The sequence below is a fragment of the Netta rufina genome, assembly GCF_964035555.1.
Source record: "Netta rufina genome assembly, chromosome: 11".
Classification (NCBI taxonomy): domain Eukaryota; kingdom Metazoa; phylum Chordata; class Aves; order Anseriformes; family Anatidae; genus Netta; species Netta rufina.
The window spans coordinates 8,696,178-8,717,666 of NC_140134.1; the positions used below are offsets into that span (position 1 = coordinate 8,696,178).

Genomic DNA, 21,489 nt, shown 5'->3' on the forward strand with positions numbered 1-21,489 from the left:
CAAAACAAGCAAATAACTCCCTGGTAAGATGTCTCTGCTGTAATATACATATACACACACATTCCTAGATATACACGTGAGTACATGCAATTTCTCTGTTTTATTCAGCAACATCCACAAGAAGTCAACATTCATTTCTACAGAAAGCTGTTAGGACAACCTGTTCCCTGTCAGTCCATTTACAGTTAAGTCTGTTTTGCTTTTTCTCTGAAGCAGAGCATAAAGGACCTGCCAGGCACTAACAACTAGAGAGCCTTCCAGAACACTGCCTCAGGCTCAACAGGACTCTGTCAGATGTAGCTAGAAAAAAGACAAGGGATGGAAAAACATCCAAGTAATTAACAGCAGATTTGTGGGAAGCTTTCTTATCCTGTTCTCCTCCCACTAACTCTCTCCCTAATTCACCAAAACACACAAAGGTCCATAGGAATAAGAACTTTCCACCTGAGTGGATTTCACACTAAAGCATCCAAATGAGCCTGTAGGAAGTGGCTGTGATCCAGGCTCCTGCAAATAAAATTACAGCAATAAAATAGTCTTTCACAAGCTTTTATCTGTAAGGATCCTACAACTCTATTTCAGATAGCTTTATTATATGGCATTATCACAATGAAAAACACAAAGGTTCTGAAACCAATATGCAATATGCTACACAAGCACCATTATCCTTTGCAATAAATAAATAATAATAATTAAAAAAAAAAAAAAAACAATAAAACCAATCAACAGAACACCACATCTTTTCTTTTCTTTTTTTTTTTTTTTTCCTCTGCTGGGAAGTTGTAAAGACAGCTGGAAAGTTATTCAGGGACACCACACGCCATTTCATGATAAACTAAGCACTGGATTGCCAGTCCCTCAAATGACTTTGTGGATAACTGGTAGAAAAAAAGAACTTCTGCAGCCTCTTACAGGATCCTGAGAAAGCCATATATCACATGGTGTAATACAGTCCCTTTTGCATGAATTTTAGTCAAACTTCCATGCACTTGAGTAACCTGCATTACACTGGGTGAGTACTTACTTTTTGGCAAGGGAACTGGCCGTTTCTCATCAATCATTCTATAACACAATGCAAAGATCAGTGGACATAAAGGTTATTTCCTCAGATGACTACTTGGGTTAGTCTAGAACCATAAACCTCCTGCATGCAACAGCACTACATCAATCAGCCACACCATGGCCATACCTGGACCAAGTACTAAGACCAATACAGAGAGCCAGCTTCAGCAACCATCTCCTGAGAGCTGTGCTGATTGTCACTGTACACACTGCTGTGCTGACACATTTGACACAATAACATTAATTACTAACTGGAAATGGCATATCAGTAAACCTCCATGCTAAATGTTCTACTATTTCTTCTGTTTGTATAGAAGCAGAAGGCACTTCAGATGATGGCCTGAATTCATACGGAGCTGTGACCTGGCTTTGTGTCCTTTCGTTCAGCATGTCCCCGAACGGGAAGCATATCTGAAAATAATGAAGTGGCTTTGGCTGTCTGCCTTAGTCATAGACACATTTATGCCTTAGAAATGGAGCAATGTGAAGTTTTGCAGTGCAATCTAAACACACATAGATTTGGAAAGGCTGCCCTCACCATGCACAGACTATTAGAAATGCTCATAAGCCCAGGGCCTACAACAAGCCTCACTGCCTTTGCAGCAGTGACTACAGATCCTGATGTGGTATTTGCCTCAAGAAATTCTTCCAGATGCCTGCAAAAGCATCTCTCCTTTCCTGGATGCGCTCCCCCTTTGTTGGCAGAATGCTGTCTTTATTCTGCATGGAAGGAGAAGAAAGGCTAGTAGCATTTGTTAGTGTTTTCCTTCCCACAGATTAGAGTAGAAGAAATGTAGTGACAAACGTCATAACAGACAAATGACACTGTTTCCTCAGATTTTGGTGTATGTTTAAGCTTAATGTACCATACCCAAGGACCAAGAGTGTGATTCTTTCACAAATTAATTCCATCCAAACCCGAACTGCTGATCTGCACTTACAGACAGTTCAGGCCTGCCCACCCACTCACCTCCTTTGCATAAGCAGTAACACTTAGGAAACTGCAGCAAGGTCAGGGAACTGATGTGACTGAAAATACAGAAGTTTCACAGCTCCTTGAGGTAGCTCACAGTTGCAACTGCAACACTGCTTGTGCAAGTAACTGAGGGTATACTTTTTCTATTAATCAAACAAGAACAGATCAAGACTTACCCCTGTAGACAGCAGAAACTGTTAAATCAACTCAGCTCAGTGAGCAAAATCAAAAAAAAAACCAAAAAAACAAACACTACAGCACCCTACATTTGGTTCTGCTATTTCATTCTACCATGTGAAAGTGTTTTACTTGGCAAAAATGGTGGGTCAGATTCCTTACTCCTGTTCTCAAGGGTGTAACACCCTGGAATCACAAAAGGGCATGTGCTAGACATGGCGGAAATGGGATCTCTCTACGCTCATAACGGAGCCTCTAGCTATACCTGAACAGACCTAAATGAATAAATAAAAAGATTTCTAAGCACCCTGCAGTGATTGTTTTAATTTGCTCTTGAGCTCGGAATGAAAGTCAGATTGTCCTTGAGGTCACCAGCGGGTATGCTGAGAAACAGAGAAGCTCTTCCTTGGCTTGATACACATCAATCACCACCATTAAACGTTGCGTTGCGACATTACAGCTAGCTGGGCTGCTTTTGTAATAAGAACTCTGCGCTAAAGGAGTGCTGAAAACAAAAGATAAAAGCTGGTAATGGCTCACTGATTAGACGGAAGCAGAACCTTTAAAGCGGCCTATAGAACCTAATACCTTAAAACATCTCACCAAGTCTGGTGCTGCCTTCACAGTACCAGTCACTTCATTTTTGGTATGGAAAAAAGAAAAAAAATTATTCAGGAATATCTATCCTATTTTAGGCTAAATAACATGAATACATTCAAAATACATATGAATGTAACACCACAAATCATAAACACCCCAAAGAGTAAATTCTAGACTGCTCTGCATATTTACAGAAAACGAAGAGCAATACGGCTTAACTGGAACGACAAAGCAAGGCCTTGAGTGCTGATGAGCAGTCCCACAAGGAGCTGTACTGGGTCTGGCTGGGATGTTAACTTTCCCTGCAGCAGCCCATGCAGTGCTGTGCTCTGCTCTTGGAGCTAGAACAGCAGTGGGATCACAGCAGTGCTGTGTCTGCTGCTGAGCAGTGCTGGCACAGCATCAGGACCCTCTCTAACCCTCCTAGGGGGTGAGCAAAAAGGTGAGAAAAGAAACATCACCAGGGCAGCTGACCTAAACCAACTGAAGGGATATTCCGTACCATATGTCGCACTCAGCAATAAAAGGTGGAAAAAGGAAGAAGAGGGGAGGGGTGGGCTCTCATTATGAAAACTTCAGTCCTCCTCCTGAACATCAGCTACATGCGTTGTTGAGGCCCTGCTTCAAGGACGTGGTCAAGCATCGCTCATTTGTGGGAAGCAGAGAGTAATTTCTTTCCTCTGCACTTCCACATAGCCTTTATTTGTTTTGTTTTTCCCTTTCCTGCTCACTTCTCCCATTTTCCCTTTAGTTAAATTGTTTAATTAATAATAATCTTTCCTTAATAATTATTTTTTCCCTTTAATTTAATTATCCTTATCTCAACCCATAAGTTGTTCTTTCCTTTACTTCTTCCCCTCCTCTTCGAAGGAGGGGGAGTGAGAGAGCAGTTGTGGTGTTCAGCTGCCTAGCACAGTAAAAGCACCACAGGAGCTCATAGGAGCCACACCTTGATCTAGCCAAATGTCGAACGTACAGAACGGAATAAACAATGAACAGCACATCCAGAGAAGCACTCCGTTGCTGTTCAGCTGCACTTTCAGTTTCCCACCAAAATCAAAGCTACTGGCTCTTGTTCAGATGTATGAGTGTCATGGAAAAGCTGCAGAACAGCTTCTGGGAATATGCAGGAACACAACACTTCAGAGATGAGCAGCAGCAGCAGCGATTTGTCTGCCCACAGCCCTGGGAACGGACAGATCGGCCCTTGTGAACTCCCAGAGATATGGATAGCTAGAAGCAAAAGAAGCAACAACATTCAAGACAGAATTGCACAGACTGCAGGGAGAATGCAACATACTGATGGCAAAGCCAGCAGCTGGGAACTGATTTTCAACTGCTGCTAGTTGCTGTAGCAATGCAAATTGTTAGGGTGCACACACGCTTGTCCTACAGCGCTGTTATTGCAGACAGTCAAACGTGGGGTCTGAGAGCTGGGGTGCAGATGACTCTGTATCCATAAGTCTGCCACACACAGAAAAAGTTACCACAGCTTGAAGAGAAGGAGGTTCGTGGAATCACAGATTATCCCGAGTTGGAAAGGACCCATAAGGATCATCAAGTCCAACTCCTAGGTTCTTCAGTTTGGGGCTGAGAAACGAGGGACATTCAGGGCTGTCTGCAACTGGTTAAGGAAAGATTCCTTTCAGGGTCTCAGAATTATGCCACCGGGCTTAAATGGCAAGGTTTTTATTCTCTTGGCAAAGCCCTTTTTCTCCAGAACTGACAATATGGGCACTTCCCCTTTCTGCACGTGGGCCCCAAACTTTTTGAAAGACGAGATGTGCTAGGAAAACAGAAGCTGTGTTCTAGCTTCTCCCTCCATCTGCACAGCAGCTTGCTCCCAAGGGAAATGCATCTCTAGCCCTTTCCCATATTTGTTCCCTTATAAGGAAGGCTTTCCAGACACTTGGAGGAAACCCCTGCTTTTCTTCCCAGCTTCACTCTCAGGCAGGTTTTGGGTTTTAAATCCAGCATATAGCTGGATTGGCCAGAATTGGCTCCTCTGTACCTTACCTTTTACCCCTCAAACACACGCCAATGAACACGCAGAGAAGGGAATGCAACAGAATTATAAATGTTCTTCTGCACGAGAAGGTTCAAAGCTTTGCTGATTGTCCAGATAGTGCCCAACTTGGTAATTTAGTGCCATATTCTTCTAGCAGCTGTCTAGCTAGGTTAAGTCAGTCTCAAACTCTACAATTCTAATTTACAGAGTTCATACTTTTTGGCTAGGACAGATATCCAAGAACACCTGTGTTTGAATGCTTGGGTATTTGCCAAATTGTACTAGTCTAGAGGGAGAAATAGAAACAGACGGGTTGGCTAGCAGATAAGCGTTATTGCTGGAGTAAAAGCTTGGCTGCTAGAAAATCAGATTTACATTTCTCAGGAGGAGAAATACTGCCTTATAGGAGACAAGCATTTGATCCCATCTACAATCTCAAGACAGGCATGTTATATAAACAGATTAATTATTGCCATCAATAACGTGTTTTTCCAACCTTTCTTCTTTCTTGTTTTTCCTCCACTAATCCTCTTATTCTTGTTTCTCTCTACTGGACCTTTTCCAGTACAACAAATCTCTTTTGAATGGTGATGCCCAAAACTGGACAGTCTGTTCACACTGAGGTCCCAGAATGACATGCTGACTAGAATAGAATTCTCCCCTTTTACACACAATGTTTAGGTTAACACACCTTAGAAGTACCCCCTGCTCCCATCCCTCCCCCCCCCCTTTTTTTTTTTTTTTTAACAAAGGTATCCAGGGAGGGTGGGGGGGTGTCAGTTTGTTTTTTAAATTTGCTTAGATCAATTAATCCCCTTCCCATATATCTTAACTACTAATACCATTTACCATTCTGCATTGACAATTTTTTCTCCTATCTATTGACAGTTCGTAATACTTGACTGTATGAATTTCAGTGCAGACTGTTGGTGATCTTGGACCTTCTCTCTGATACACTGAGCATGGCTTTAAAAGGTAACGTTGATCTTCATAGTGTGTCCAATCCCCCCTCAGCTCAATGCTTCTTGCAGTTCTTACAATTTTTTTCAAGTATGTTCACTGGTACCTTAGCCAAGAGGTTAGCGCACTCATACAACAGAGGTAGAAAAGGACTAATGCATGCAGGAAAATGCAAAAAGGCTTTACTACAATAAAGATATGTTGGATCTGTTTCTTCTCTCTTATCCACAAGAGCAGTCACTCATGAAGGAGGAGATTTGCTTTTAGCAAATCCACAGTGGCTGCATCTGAGCACGTATTATGTTCTAGGCACTTAAGAGCTGATCATCCACTCAGTGGTCTGGCATCTTTCCATACACTGAGGTTGCGTCCTGCAGTCCTGGTGTAATCTCCACATTCTCAGGCAAAGCGGGGTATGCTTTCAAAGCCCTAACACACACCTATCAATAGAATCAGTAAGGATTCTGAACGTTTGTCAGCTGTCCTGTAAGTATTTTAGATAATATTTTGTCATTGATAGTACGTATACATCTACATTATCCACAGATCTTCAACATGCTCTTGCCCTGGGCTCATTTAATGAGTTGTGTTAAGCACTTCTCCACGAGAATTTTTACATTTTTTGGTGATAAACACTCAACTGAAACATGATAAGTAATTATTTGTTTCTTCTCTTTCACCAGGCATGATTATCTTTTCTGCAGTCCATTAACATAGTAGTTTTCCCTCCTCCTAGATCCATAATCATGGGCCACGATGATATTTTCATTTCTTCTTCACCTTAACTTAAATTGCACTATTTCCTTATAGTTTATAAACATACTTCCTTCCACACTTAGATTATCGATCAGGAGAACGTGTCCTCGACCCCTTTGACAGCAGCCTGCATTTATGTTGACTTAAACTGATCATGGTACCAAAGTCTTACAGTGACACTAGACTAAGCCAATCTAACATCTCACCTCCACTGAAATGTAGAGTCTTGCTCTCTTTTACTTTCCTCATTTTCAGTCCCATTTTCCTGTTCTGGTTCTTGTTCCAGCTTTAGCACTCACCCTTGAAAGAGCTGATTCAGCTCATTAAACCAGCAGAAGAGAAATTTGTTGTTTGGGCTTTTTGATGGTCTATTTTCCCGCACAGAAAGATGGATAATATCACTTAGCCCATTTCACCTAATTGCAATCTCATGCTGTTTTGCATGAGTTTAAAGTCATATAAATTGGAGCTGCCATATTTATTCCTTCATCCCCATCTAAGCAACCGTGTCCCTTTGCTTGTGTCATCACTACCACTCATACTAATAGATGGTGAGCCAGCCAGGGAGGCTGACTTCAGCCAAAAACTATTTGCCTTTTTTTTTTTTTTTTTTTTTTTGCTAAGTCATTTGTTTACATTTCTGTGCTTTTTAGAAAAGCAGCCCTTATTAAAATCTATCAGGGTTGTTCTAACTTAAATACCGTTTCCCACAGTCATCTCTTTACTGTACTTAAACTGGTCTATTTAAATGCCAGGTGATGACAACACCTCTCATGGACACCACGAGCTTCAGGAAGTATTCAGACAAGCATTTTCACTACAACAGAATGCAAACCCTACAACTAAGACCATTTTTAGCATTCTGGAGGTAAAATAGTTTGATTTATTCTTACCAGGAGGAGCTTGCAACCTCAACAATCAAGATAAAAGAAATATTTTCCTCATACTTAAAACGCACAAAAATATTAAGACAGGCGAATTAAAGAGGCAATTTGTCAAAGATGCTTAGTTGCTTACATAGATTAGTGAAGGAGTAACAAAGTAAACCAACAACTTCCAGTTCTACAGTCCCTATCCCATGCATAGTCACCATGTCAAACTTTATTAGATAAATAATCATCATCTTGTTCTTAAGCAGTAGAACCTTTGCCACAGTTCGGTGCTCCTTCCTTTATCAGGAAGTCTTATGAATCGCAGTGACCTCCTCTACTCTGCCACACTTACCATGCGAGGACAAAAAATCATAAATCACCTGTCTGTAAATGCAGTTTCAAATTACACAGCTCTGAGACACACCCGAGAATACTGTTACATAAACATTCGCAAATCCAGCTCATTTATAATTGCTATTTTTAGAAAGTTCTGAAACATTCAGTGCCTTGATATCAAATTTCAACAAGTTTTATTTCAGTATCATGCATCAAGAAAAAATCCAGAATGCATGTAAAAAAACCTTAGGACATTTCTGTGAAGAAATCTCTCTTCATTTCTGTCAGTCTTTACCTCCTTGTCAAAACTGCACATTGGAAACTTCTCTACTACTATTTTTTTTAATCCACTGCAACCCAGAAAAAAAGAGAACAAAAGTTGCTGACTCCTCAGTTCATAGCCAGATTTCACGATGCTGTAACATTCCTGCTTGCCTATCATACAGTGACATTTTCTGACTTCAGAACATCTTTTCCTGAAATCTGCAGCATATTTTTCAAAGTACACTTACTATGTTCTCTCAGTTGCTCGTGATGGTGTAAGTTTTCATTATGGAAACGCTGTTTTCCAAACGTGAAAGTCTGTGTACTCAGATTAAGAAGTTTCTTAATTACATCTTCTGGGGAAATATTTGATTCCTTACTTCCTTTCTTTCATCAGCATTTCTTTCATCAGCATATTACAGTTGTGTGTCCATTCTCCCCCTGCCAACATTACAATCTTGCTAGAAAATTAGTTGTGTTTTGTGTCATATTCTTTAATTTGGGCCTGTATTACACATGCTCTAGACTCCTATTTGTCCACAAAATTTTTTGTAGATGTACCTTAGGTGCACAAATATCAAGAACAAAGGTATGTAAGAAATTAGCTGAAATACCACCTCTATTTTCCCCTACCAAAAAATAAAGCAACCCATTAGTTTTCACCTCAAAAGAATTGCTGAACATCAGTCTTACTGAAGTTTACTGCTAAGGCAAAGAACACCTCTCACAGAGACCACATCTATTTCTGATCTCAGAGCAAAGCACTTTCCAATGTTTATGAAAACAAAGGCTGTTTCCCTGATACTGCTTATGTCTCAGAAGCTATTCAAATTTGAGAATCTAGAACATTATGAGCTCCTAAGTTACATGCCATATCATGCATCCTAGATACATGCCGCAGATGTAGTCTCGCTCCTTATTAGGACAAAAATCCTGAGCAAAAACAAACAGAAAAGCAGCAAATTCTATTCAGAAAGTCACTGACTCCCTACTATTCGACGGCTTCTCCCTAGAAAAGCCTATGTTAGTGACGTTAACCCAACAGACATCTTTTGCTTACATACATATTATACATGTACCCTGAGCCCCATCCTACATTCATTTATGCAAAATAACTGGTTTCATTTGTTTTCCTCACCAGTCAGAAAAAAGCGATTTTGTTCTTTCCATGTGATGACAGAAAAAATAATATAGTTTACTTACCGAAGGATTTCTTTCCGAGTGAAGAATGTGCAATCCTGTTAAAAAAACAAAATGTATTACCATACGATAGAAATATTGAAAGTGGGCGCAAAGGATTACTTTTTAATGTTTTGGGGAGAAAACTTAGAGCTGGCAGAAAAACATTAAATATACCATTTATGTACCATCTGGTTTTGATTTGGAAAGCAATATATGCTATAAAGTAACTCTATAGAAAGCAATGAATGTTATAAAATAATTGAAATATCCTAAGGTGTTGTTTTGTTTTGTTTAAAGGGAAAGTTATGCCCTGTATTCAAAACTAGAAACACCGATGACAATGAAATACTGGATGATGAGTTCTGCACACTGCTCAGGCCCTGAGTTTAGAGAACATGCAAGTTTGTGTCTCAGAGTTAGTGGCTGATGGGAGGGTGGGAGCACCAGAGTGCTAGATGCAAGTATAACCAAACCACAACACTCCTGATGACTACCTGCTTCTCTCACAGGCCTGGGTGATGTGGCAGAGCATACGCTTAAGAATTCAGCTCCTATCATAATAGGTTTTCTCCTTTAACGCAAACATTTAAAAAATACATCCTAAAATCAACTAGTGACAAGACAACAGACAGACTTGTTATGCTATACCTATAATCACATAGAGCTACTGCACCCTCACCCTGGTCCTGCTCTTCAGTCAACTGCTGAAAATGCATTTTGTCCCTAAGGTGAGAATTAATCTGGCTAAATGCCTGCTTCTTCAAAGCGGGGGAAAAGCAAATGATCACAGCTAGCTGAAGCAATCAACCAGCTCGTCTTAGGTATCCAGGTACGGTATCAGTCCTGCCTGGTATCAATTATTGAGTTTGCTTGCTCTCCTCTGCACCAAGCAGGAGCAGAAGCAGCTTTCCCTTCCGTGTATTGTGTAGCAGAATAGTGTTACAAGGCAGGATAGGAAGGCACACCGTGAGCTGCCAACAAAGATGTCACATTGTCTGGAACCGCACAAAGTGAAATAGGAGCCAGCTGGGTAAGTCTTCATTAATTCCAGCTTGTTCGCCACTTACAGTCAAACTGCCACTAAAGGATGCATCATTTACTAATGAAAGGCAGGTGCAATCTCACAAATGATGGTGGTGCCCTGAGCAGCAATCATCCTGTAATTATATAGGCTTGAGAAAACAGCAGACACTGTTACTTAACTAGAAAGCTGACACAGAACTGATACACAGATAGAGATAAAGATGAACAAGATGAGTTACCCTTCACCTTCTAGAACTCTTGTGAGAACACCACTAAAAACCACAGCAAGATGTCATATCGTAAACCTTTTTCAATGAAAGTCCACATTTAGTTTTTTGTTTGTTTGTTTTTTAAATCTGAGTCACTTCACTTCTTTGACAGCAAACATTGTATTCCATCTTTAGTTTTTATCAAAGGAATTTTTTAGTACTGTAATCTAAAAACATGGACACTGGAGACCTTTATAACAAAAGACAACACAATCCTGTTTCCCTGTAATAGCAAGTATTTGCCTGACCACTGTTTCTGACTGCAGTATTCCAAATACGCCTGACAATTACATGGCATTGTGTGTTAGGGGTGTCACAAAATTTACAATGGTTTCTGAGACCACTTTCAGAGAGCTTAGAGCTATTCAATGTCAAGGCACCAAGGTCAGGACCCTGGCTTCTACTTCCAACCCACAGCAAGACCTTACACACCCCTTAATAAATGCTTTGCCTGGCTGATCCTGAACAGCAAATGCAAAAGCCATGGCTCCAGCCTCTGAGAGGGAAGTCCAGCCAGCTCTCCTGCTTCTCTCAGCTAATTTCTGTTCTTCCTTTATGCTGACTTCATGCCAATGAGTAGTGTAACTGCATCAGAGAATTCAGAGAAGGAACTAATGTGTTTGGAAACTAACCATACAAAAAGGGATTCGTTTTCAGCTTGGATCACCTCCTTGTTGTGGCTTGGAACAATGTCACTAATTCTAGCACCAGTGTTGAGAGAAGAAACTAAAACAAGTCATTACTGGTGGGAGGGAAGAGGTATAGGACTACCCTTTTTGTTGGAAGCACAGACCCAAGTTGGATTAAAGTCACCATGGAACCCAGGTCTAAATATAATTTCATTTTGTATTTGCTGTAACTCCATCAATTTAATTCAAATCTAATTAAAGACTTTTGGCCAGAGAAACAAGGAGGTGAATCATCCAATTTTCTTCTGGCTACTTCATTCATACAGAAAACACAAAATGATGGACAATAAATAGTAAATAAACATGTCAAATTAAGTCCCTCATATGGAAATGTGAAATGGGTCCTGGGAACTATGCATATGCCTACATCAATCTTCCTTTAAGCCATGAATATCACAGAACACATTGTTACCATGTAGACGGTATTTCAGTCTACCATTGATTTACAAAGCAATCTGCCTTATTCTGTTTGGACACTAAAGCCATGAGGAGTCCTGCTAGAAAAGCACAGGCTAAACACTCAAAGGAACATGACCACGGTTTTCATAATTAGTATCAGTTCTAGATTTCCAGCAAGAACTTATCCTGGAAATGGAGGCTTTTATTTCTAATGCTATACAACGGCCTGAAAAACTACTGCTAACAGGAGGTCCCCTGTGGGTTTCAGATTATTTAGGACAGAGGTCTTGCCTTGAAAGATTACCTACTCCTGCACTTGAGAGAATACCCGCTCCTTTTCTAAGATCAACTATCCCACTTGGTCTGTCCTTGTGCCCTCAGTAATTAAACTAATTAGAAGTGTGACAAAGGAACACTGATTTTTTTTTTTTTTTTGGAGATAACACAAATCTGCAATTACATGCTTCCTTATGGCTAATGATGACTGAAAAACAAAGCAAACAATTTTGTCCATTGATTTCAATTAGATCATTAACTCGTATAATAGAACTTGATTCTCAAATGTGGCATTTAGGTAGCTTAACTGGTTCTTAAAATATTCTGCAGAATAAAGAGGCATATAGCTGGTGTGCTTTGGTTTTATGGGTGGCTTTGCTCTTGGCTGGTGGTGTGACCTTCTGCTAGTCACACAGTGTTGCTCAAAGCTAGATTAACAGTCTCTGCTCTTAAAATTTCCTTTATAAAACAGCACAATGTAAAGAGTTTAGCAAAACCAGAACTGGCATTTTATTCTTTGACCTGCTATGTCAGGTGAATGCAAGTTTAGGACAAGATGGTAACAGACAAACACAGCAGTCCACTACCTTGTCTACTAGTCTGTAAGATTTCACTGCAAACTCCTAGATCAGTTCTGCTTTATGTTTAGCTCTACAGGGATTTGAGCAAAAAATAGGAGTAGAGTTAACGGTGCTAAGAATGCTGATTAATCAGCATTAATTTTATGTAATGTACACATACAGAGTGTAATGTGCAGTATTATTCTGGAACTGGACCACGTGTAATTTGTTCTGCAAGATCTACTGGCTATCCCAGAGAGCGGAATGCAGTTTATGAGTTTTAGCAGTCCACTGAATAAAAGATTATCACTTACCACCTTTAGAAGCAAAGATTGTTGTGCATAAAGCACAATTTTCAAATAAAATTAATTGCACATAGAGAAGGACAATATTTATCTGCAGGATGGAAGAGAAGAAAAACCGGATAACAACCAAATGAGAAAAGGGCAGCACTCAAATGTGCAAGTCTATTGCAAAATAGCATTTCATACACCCATTATATTTCTCTTCAATAACAATAGTTGTATAATTGTGTAATTTATGTGCATAATTGCAGAAGGGCAGGATTATTCTGAACCTGCAACAGCTTCATCAGAACATTTTATAAGTAAATAAATAATACAAAACAGTCCTAGCAATATAAAAGTCGCTTCAAATTAGAAGGAATCTCAAACAAGAGCCAACAAGCCACAGATAAAATAAACCAACAAATAACAGGAACTTTAAAAATATCCTCAGGGCAAGATAGATTAGATACTTCTAGCTATATTACTGAGCAGCTTTTAAGAAAATGACAAGTACTGAATGCTGCATTTTAAATATTAACATTTTAAATATATATTTCAGGGGTTTCGCTTATAAAATCACAAATGATCTTTTGCACTGTGACAGAAGTACTCAATGTGCCTAAGAGCATTTAAATGAAATACCAAGAAAACATCACCTTATGAAGCAATCAGAAATCAAAAGTTAAGAAGACAAAAGGTGATGGACAAAACCAATCCTCATATAGGTAGATGCTCTATTATTAATTCTACTCTTGTAACATTTTTACAAGTGCAGTACTTTATTATTTTTGGATTCTAATTGCCATACAAATAAGAGTGGTATAGAGCTGTGCAAGACTGAGGCATCAATACATTTATGTATCTTCGTCACTGTAAATACAAAGTTACTGGAAGCCAATGAGGCTAGCACGAGCCTGGAAGTCGCACATCTGTGCAAGTTCTTCAGTAAATCCCAATTTAAATGCTAAAAAAAGTATGTCACAATCAGTGTCTGCACTAGTAACAGTACTGTTACATGGACTTTTATCTTGAAAAATGCTGGTTGCAGCAGACAATATCACTGGAGATTTTCACATTCTCTTTATTTGTAATCATGTTGCTGAACTACAGCCAGAAAACCCCTAAAATCCCCACCAAGTTTCAGTAAGCAAAACCTGCAGCCACAAGAAATAGTTTGTGTATTTGTACTGAGGCACTGGAGTAGAAACAGCTAGACATAAGGAAGTACTGATGAAGAAGCAAACTGTCAGCAAATTTAATTTGGCTCAATCCGTATATGCACCAAACAGTAACATGAAACCGGAATCAGACTACAAGATAATTTCACAAATGCTTCTTCCATTATTATGCTACTTAAAGTTTGCACATTAAAAGCAATTCTTTATGAAACTGAAAAGTGCTTTTAGCAGAAGGTCCTGTAGGACCTGTGACAAGTAGGCTTTTTGCACTTTTGCCCCCAAAAGGGTACATTTTCATCACAGATCCTGACCAAGTCAAGCACAGCTTTTTAAAAATCCAAAGACAGCTTGATGACCTTTTTTCAATTTATAAATGGCATTTACTGACATATAATGTAACTTTTTTCTTCTGGTTTTGCATATTTCACGATATATAGCCGAATCCCACTTTGACCAGAATTTTAGTACAAGGAAAAAAGTTAGCTAATTGACAAATTCTTGTTTAAAAGACAATAATGTTATTTTTTCAAATTACTATTATTTTTTGCAGTATTGCATAGAAGACAACCAACCAGCATAAATACCACTTTTAGTGCTGTATTAAGCATATGGGGAAAAAAAATCTAGTAATTAACAAACACAAAAAGAATTGACTTAGAATAAAAAGAGTAATACTTGGTATAAAATATTTGTGCCCTACATTCCCTAAGTTATGTCTATTAAGGAAATAACTGGAACACAATTTGTATCAAATTCAGACCACCTTTTCAAGTAACTACAGCGAAAGCAGTGAGATTGCTTGAGGAGTAGTTTGTTCAAACTCCAAGCACAGCTTCTACACATTCCTTACTCAATGTAATCATGTTTCTCAGTGAGAAATTCAGCGCACTCAGGCCAATACATGGACCTGATGTTACTGCTTTGGTTTATGTCTTAATTTTCTCCTGCTCCAATTATCATTATATAGCACAACTCAAGGTAAAATTCCTGGTTAATTTATTTTTCTCATTATGGAACTTGGTATCCAAAAGTTGTCCAGTAGACAACTTTTAAAAGCTTAATTTTAAGATGTTATTTGATTGCTAACACTTACCTTTCCCCTAGTCAGACCTTGGTTAGATTTTGCATTTTATGTAGTAAGACAACACAACAGTCAAGTACTCTAAGGGCACAGGAAAAAGAAATCCCTGACAGAAATCATTTTTTTACATGGCTAACATTGTAACGAGGTGAATCTCAGTGAGGAAATAAATGCCTGCAAAAGCCTAACTCCTTAGATTTCCCTAACGTTTCACTAAGCCTATGCCTATGCAAATTTAAAGAGTTGTCAACTAGAACAGGAGCTAAATAAGTTTCCAGGTGATATGACAAGGTGTTAGAAGATTTGCAAGTTGCCAGTCCTTCTTTAGTTAATTTCCTTCTACCTATTCTGAGTATAAAAAAAAGAAAACAATGAGAGGTTTAATGTTACTGAGTTCTATTATTCATCTCTTTCAAGAAAAGCTTCAACTGACTCTCCCATCATCACTCTTTTAGGAGGCTAATTAAAACATTCTTCTATTTTAAAACATTGGCGCACCTTGCAGCTGACCACATTTACATTTCATTTAAATACAGAGGTTGTGCTAAAAGGTGACCCTTCAATATGATCATTTATATATTACAAAGTTTTCACGTGGGCATTTCTGAAAAGTTTAAACAAATCAGGTAGGGAACGTTATTTTATTTCTTTAATATCATATTGATGATCTGAGATTACTGTATGCTAGTTTTTCATGCAGGTGATTTTTCTGCAGCTTAACTTTTACTCCTGAAAACTAAAGTAATTTGAATGTGGATTTACTGTACGTTAAGCAGATTAACTTCTCACTTTTCCATCTTCCTCTTACTATCGGAAGCATCTCCTATGAAACAAGCTCTTAAAACACAACCTGAAAAAAGACTTCACTGCTAAAGTAACACTCAAATGCTGTAAATCCAGAATAACTTGTGTTGAAAGACAAAAATTGTGTAAGTTACCACGAAGTAATAAAATGACTTAAGCAAATAAATTTACAAGTCTAACCATCAGGAGAGGGAGTTTTTGAACAGCTTTCTAATAGGTGCTGTGAGGAATAATAGAAATCTATTTCATAAAAAGGATAAAATTGACTCTCTTGCTTCTGACATACTTATATGACTCAGTAACCCTGAGTTCTATGATAAGGAGCAGAGCACCAACTCAGAGACATCAAATTCTCAAGAAGTTGCCTAGCCCCCATTTGGGATAAGAAAAGGAATAACCCATCTTTCAGTTTAAAACTTATTTTTAAGTATATACCTGGCTGCACACTGGGGCATCTATATGCACAACAGGTTGTTGCAAATCATGTTTTACTAATGCTAATGAACTACAAGTCCTCCTGTAACAGAGAAATCCCACAGGCTGACTCAATCCAATCGCCCTAACTACTGCAAGGCTTTGAGATCAATTACCCAGCATTATGAAAGGCAGGGGCTGCAAAAGCCATTAGAGGAAGGCAATTTCTAGATGAAGAATAATGAATTAGGGATGACATTTCGGCTCTTGCATTTGCCAGTTTATGTCAAGAAGATAACATTAATTACATTTGGATTTTGTTTTGTTTCACTGCAGTTGGGCTCTGTTCTGTGTTCACTTTTACTGGTAGCAGAAGACAGACATCAGTGTTTTCAGAGATCTGTGATTTCCCTCTTGCCTATCTCACAGGGATGTAAAAAAACAAAAAAAAGTCTATTGAGAACTTTGGCAACCCAGTCTGCAACTGGTACATTACAGTGACAGACTGCTGGTGAGGATGAGATGTGTAAGGAAATGGAAATTAAAGAAGCTGTCATTGTATGAAATGTGAAAATGGAGCAAGAACAATGACAAGTATAAAACCCTGATACCAACAGAACTAGGAAATTAATAAGAATATTTAACTTATGCCTTATTTTCACAATTGGATAACATTTTAGAGCATTTTTAGCCTGTATCCCTAAACTGACTTGATGTGGATAAATACTTACACCTGTGAAATGTCCACGTTAGCACTAACTCCCCCCAAAAATTGGTATTTACACTCGTAGTTTCAACCACAGGGATAGAAGTCAAAGTTCACAAAGGCAACTATAACGTTATTTACTTCTGTGTGCTTTGGATCTGTCCTTCGGTTATCAGGAGAAACTAAATGTTGATTTCCCACACTGTTAATTCTGTCTGTATTTATCACTTCTTGTAAAAGAACAGAGCGATGCAGCCAGCCCTGTCTGCATCTCAGAACAGGTACTCAGTGCTTCCGTCTTGAGCATACTTCTATTTTCACATATTGCCTCACTTGCTTTTTCATAAACTTGTTCTAAGTGCCCACTCTGCAGAGAGCTTCTCTCAAAGCATTTCAGTAAGATTTAGAGTATGCTAAAACATGAATGAAGACTGGAAATTATTTATTTTCTCGAGGACAAATTCAGTTAAAAAATTAATGTGACAGAAATAAAGTGCCACCAATAAACTATCCCCAGAAATAAGAAGTGTAATTGTTCTGTCAAGAAAGAAACTACCATCCAGGAGTGGATACAAGCATAAAAATACCTATTTTAGATTTACATTAGGTATATTTCTATGAGTCACTGTTAGAAGTGAAACTAGATGTGTCCTTTTATTTCCCCTCACACCTAATACAGCAAAGTCAGCACATTAAATAAAAATGTTATAGATACACTTCTTTACAAAATGCTCAGTAAGAAGATTGCACCAGAAATTCCCCTTAAGCAAGCTGGTCACAGATTTCACACTGTTTCCCAGCCAGGACATGAGCGATTTGACGCCTCTGTACACAGAGAAGGAAGAATTAGACTGGGCACATTGAACAACCCACCCTTATAATATAGGGATGGGGAAGGAACAGTAAAATATATACATGCAAGCTAAAGAGCAAATTTTTGTTTGTATTTGCAAAAACACTCTCAAAACAAAAACAAAACAAAAACCCATCAACCCACAAACATGCTGAGGTTACTCCTTTCCTTTCAAACTAAGATATCTTACCTGGTAGGCATCCAGCTGTTCATCAGTAAATATTGTCTGCTTATTACCCATCTTAGAAGAGGAATTCTTCCTTTATGCAAATGCATCCCATTAGAAGTAGCTGGATTCCTCTGTGTTGTAGGCATTTAGAGCATGTATACACTGTGAAAGTGCTGAAAAAATCCCAAAGACTGCATTGAACTGTTTTTGCCTATTCCTGTCCAGCGAGGAAGGAAGCGGTACTGGAAAATCTTTGCAAAGGCTTGACTTCAGTGTGCCAGGAAGAGAAGTGTTGAAGTCATAGGCAGGTGTCACCCCAAAACAATGATGCCTATTTTCCCCTTTTGCAGACGCTTTTCTAAGTGACATACAGAGCTTTCACGACTTAAAAAACAAGCAGGAAGCACTTGAAGAAATCAGCTCTCTACTGCCTCGGTGTCTCCTTGCTCAGTCTGCGAGTTCAGGGTGCTCTTGCTCGGCACCTTCACGTTTCAGAACAGCTCTGCGTCACCTGATGGCGCTCGGTAGCGCAGTCATGTAACGCACACGCGCAGAGCAAGGCTAGGAACTGGAAGAATGGAGTAGCAGAGCAAGTGTTTCTGCAGTCAGTCTCCCCTCAGATCAAAGTACATCCTCATCACTGCTTGGATCTGACCTGCTGTAGCATGCTGCCAAAGCGGGAGCCTCCATCCAGCGGTGTTTAAGTGCCCAAAGCATCCTCACAACACCACCAGGTGCCACGTGGGTTCCACAGTAAACATTTGTGTTCACACTGCAGCTCCATCAGCCCTGGCTACCCAGGGTAATAAGCTCGCTACCAGAGCTGCAATACTCTCAGACAGACCAGGAAACGCTAGTATTCCTCTCACGTTAAAGAAACAAATCCGGAAAGTTTAATTAAGTAGCTTAAACAAAAGTTAATCTGACTCTTTCGGTTCAGGCAAACAAAGCTGGGAAGAAAAAAAATGCTACCACAGCCTGAAAGAGAGGTGCAGAAAATGCCGCTAGAGGGCTCACAGCATACGTTAAAACAACACGACCCTCCTGTATTTCCTGGAAAGCGAACAAAAAAAGGAAAAAAAAAAAAAAAGAGCACGTAAGAGATGCAGACAGGCAGAATGAATAAACTCAGAAACAAAATCATATTATCTAACATCTGCAGAAGGATGAGCTCTTATAATACGAGCAGGAGGAAAGCTGGGTGAGAAAGGATGTGAAGATGGAGGCAAGACCTGTTACAAATAAGCTTCTTCAGCCTGCTCGCTGCCCAGTTGTAAGCATAGGAAGAACAGAAGGTTTAAAAATGTTTAATAAAATTCCTTCCTTTACCTATAGCTCTGCCCATGGTCGTTATTCCTTCAGGAAGTTAGTATATTTAGTATCTGGAGAATTACCTTCTGCTTTTTTCCTACATCTAATGACCCTGACCAGATAATGGCATCAGATAATAGGAGTTGAGTTTACCTTCACATGCAACAAGGAACAAATATTTCACAAAAAAAATGAAAATACATCTATCATATACAGTGTAATGTTCTACGAAATGTGTTGGGTATGTAGTAAAAACATCCAGTGAATGGGGAACAGTCTCTAAGAGACCATTTATTTAGATTGCAACATTTAGAAATGCAGATTTGATTAACTGTAAACCAGCACTGCCTGGTGCTACTAAAACACAATATTAACATATGTACAAAATTAATTTACTGGGATGAGAATGCATTCAATAACACTTGTTATTAGTGTTAAGCTAGCATCAGAATTTTATCAGTGACAGAAATGGACACTACCAACAGAATACATTGCAGCAGTTTCAAAATAAGAAAAAGCTACACTAATAAGGATAACACAAACTGAATGACCGACCTCCAATCAGATCAACAGCGCAGCAAGCACCTATTCAAATAGCACCCACTTGAATCAACCATTTGCTACCTGGCCAAACTGACCTCTTTTTTTTTTTTTTTTTTTTTTTAACTAGTCACCAGTTTTTTTTTTTTCACCAATGTATAATGGCGTTGGATTCTTCTTCTGTTCCAAAAAATTACCCCCAAGACAGAATATAAAGAAGAAAAAAGCAAAACATACAAATTAGAGTATTTCTATTTCAACAAACTTTTTGAAACTGAAAACCACCACCCATAATGGCCCTTTGAGATTAAGAACTTTAAGAACTTCCAGAATGTCCCAGTTCTTACACACCCTCAACTCTGAATAAGTTGCATCACTGGCTTTAGTGATTAACCATAAAATTAAGCATGTTTCTTACTCATGATCTGGTGCTACTGAAATGCACCGACTAGCAGCTGATTGCAGTCATATCAGAACAGTACATAGTCAAGTGATCTGTGTGAAATAGCATTCCTTTTGCAGCTACCTGATTCAAGCTGCCTGTCTATGCAAATCAAATTAAATATAAATGACCAAACTATCCTCAACGCCATCATACGGAAGTGAATCAACATCAAAGATGGATTGGGCTCCCTATCTTTTAATCTTGTGATTCGGCATACTTGAGAGTGTTATTACAGTGGTAAGACTGACATCTCATTTCTTACCTGCTGTTATATTCTTGGCTTCTTGGTCCCACTGTATCCTAAATGACACACATCAGCCAGTCTTTAGAAACCAAAAATTAAAAATAAAAGAAGAAAGGCTAAATGGAAAGCACCAAGTATATACGACTTACTTGTGGATACAAAGCAGGCTAGAAGTAGAGTTCCTGAAGTTCACACATTCCTGTTTATTCTTTTGCACCCTCTTCCCACTCTGTCCTCCTCCACTTTTCCATTTAAAAATGCTTTGGTTTCATTCTAACATAGAGAAAGTAAGTAAGAAAACTAGTATGGCTGAAAGGGATGATTGCTTTAAAAGTTACAAGCTCTTGCTTAAAAAGAAAGACAACTTACCAAGGCAATGGCACCCACAGAGCATATGGACAGAAAGCAAACCATTTCTCTGCATATTCTGAAAATTTTCAATTGTTAAATACAATTAAAATGCACAAGATTTTTTTTTATTTTTTATTTTTTATTTTTTTTACAATAACTTCCAAATACTGATTTTTGAGGGCTCCTGTATACTAGCTAGCTATTTCTCAAGCGTGCTATAGCGGTATCTATATTTCATCATGTAATGATCTTGCTACACTAACCAGGTAAAATTTCAAGACAGCATAAAGCACAAACTCTTTTTCACTCCTATCTCCTCGTATATATCAAAGCTCAGTTAAATTTTTCAGTTTGCTCTTTTTCACTTCTTCTGTTTGTATTTTTCAACGATTAGTGTAATCTGCTTGTTGAGCGTTAAGCCATATTTACTCCTAGCATGTTACTGCCACAAATCAATACTTCTCTATATACACAGCAGACTCTAATCTTAATGTTATCAGTGCCAGTTTTGCATCACTTCATGGTATTTGAATTTCCCTAAACTGTTTGTCAAACGGACTGATTGTAAGCTGTTTAGCAACACACAACATATACCTTACAAAGTTGCAAATTAAGTTTAATGAAGAGGACAAAATATATAAACACAGTAGTCTTGCCATTATACTGGCTATTATAGCAGAGATTGTGCTTACGTAGC

The 21,489-nt window shown here is 38.7% G+C and overlaps 1 protein-coding gene across 2 annotated transcripts in view; it reads right to left on the reverse strand.

Moving 5' to 3' along the window:
* Nucleotides 1-18,058, reverse strand: part of CIB2 (calcium and integrin binding family member 2) — a gene marked incomplete at its 5' end in the record, with an annotated part of 37,025 nt that extends 18,967 nt beyond the window's left edge. The window contains 2 exons of one of the 2 annotated variants that reach the window (XM_084293239.1): nucleotides 9,215-9,249; nucleotides 17,923-18,058. In XM_084293239.1, the coding sequence (XP_084149365.1) occupies nucleotides 9,215-9,249; nucleotides 17,923-17,973 (86 nt within the window). The remainder of the gene's footprint in view (nucleotides 1-9,214; nucleotides 9,250-17,922) is intronic. The other variant, XM_084293240.1, reaches the window with a different exon arrangement.
* Between the last annotated feature and the right edge of the window lie 3,431 nt (nucleotides 18,059-21,489).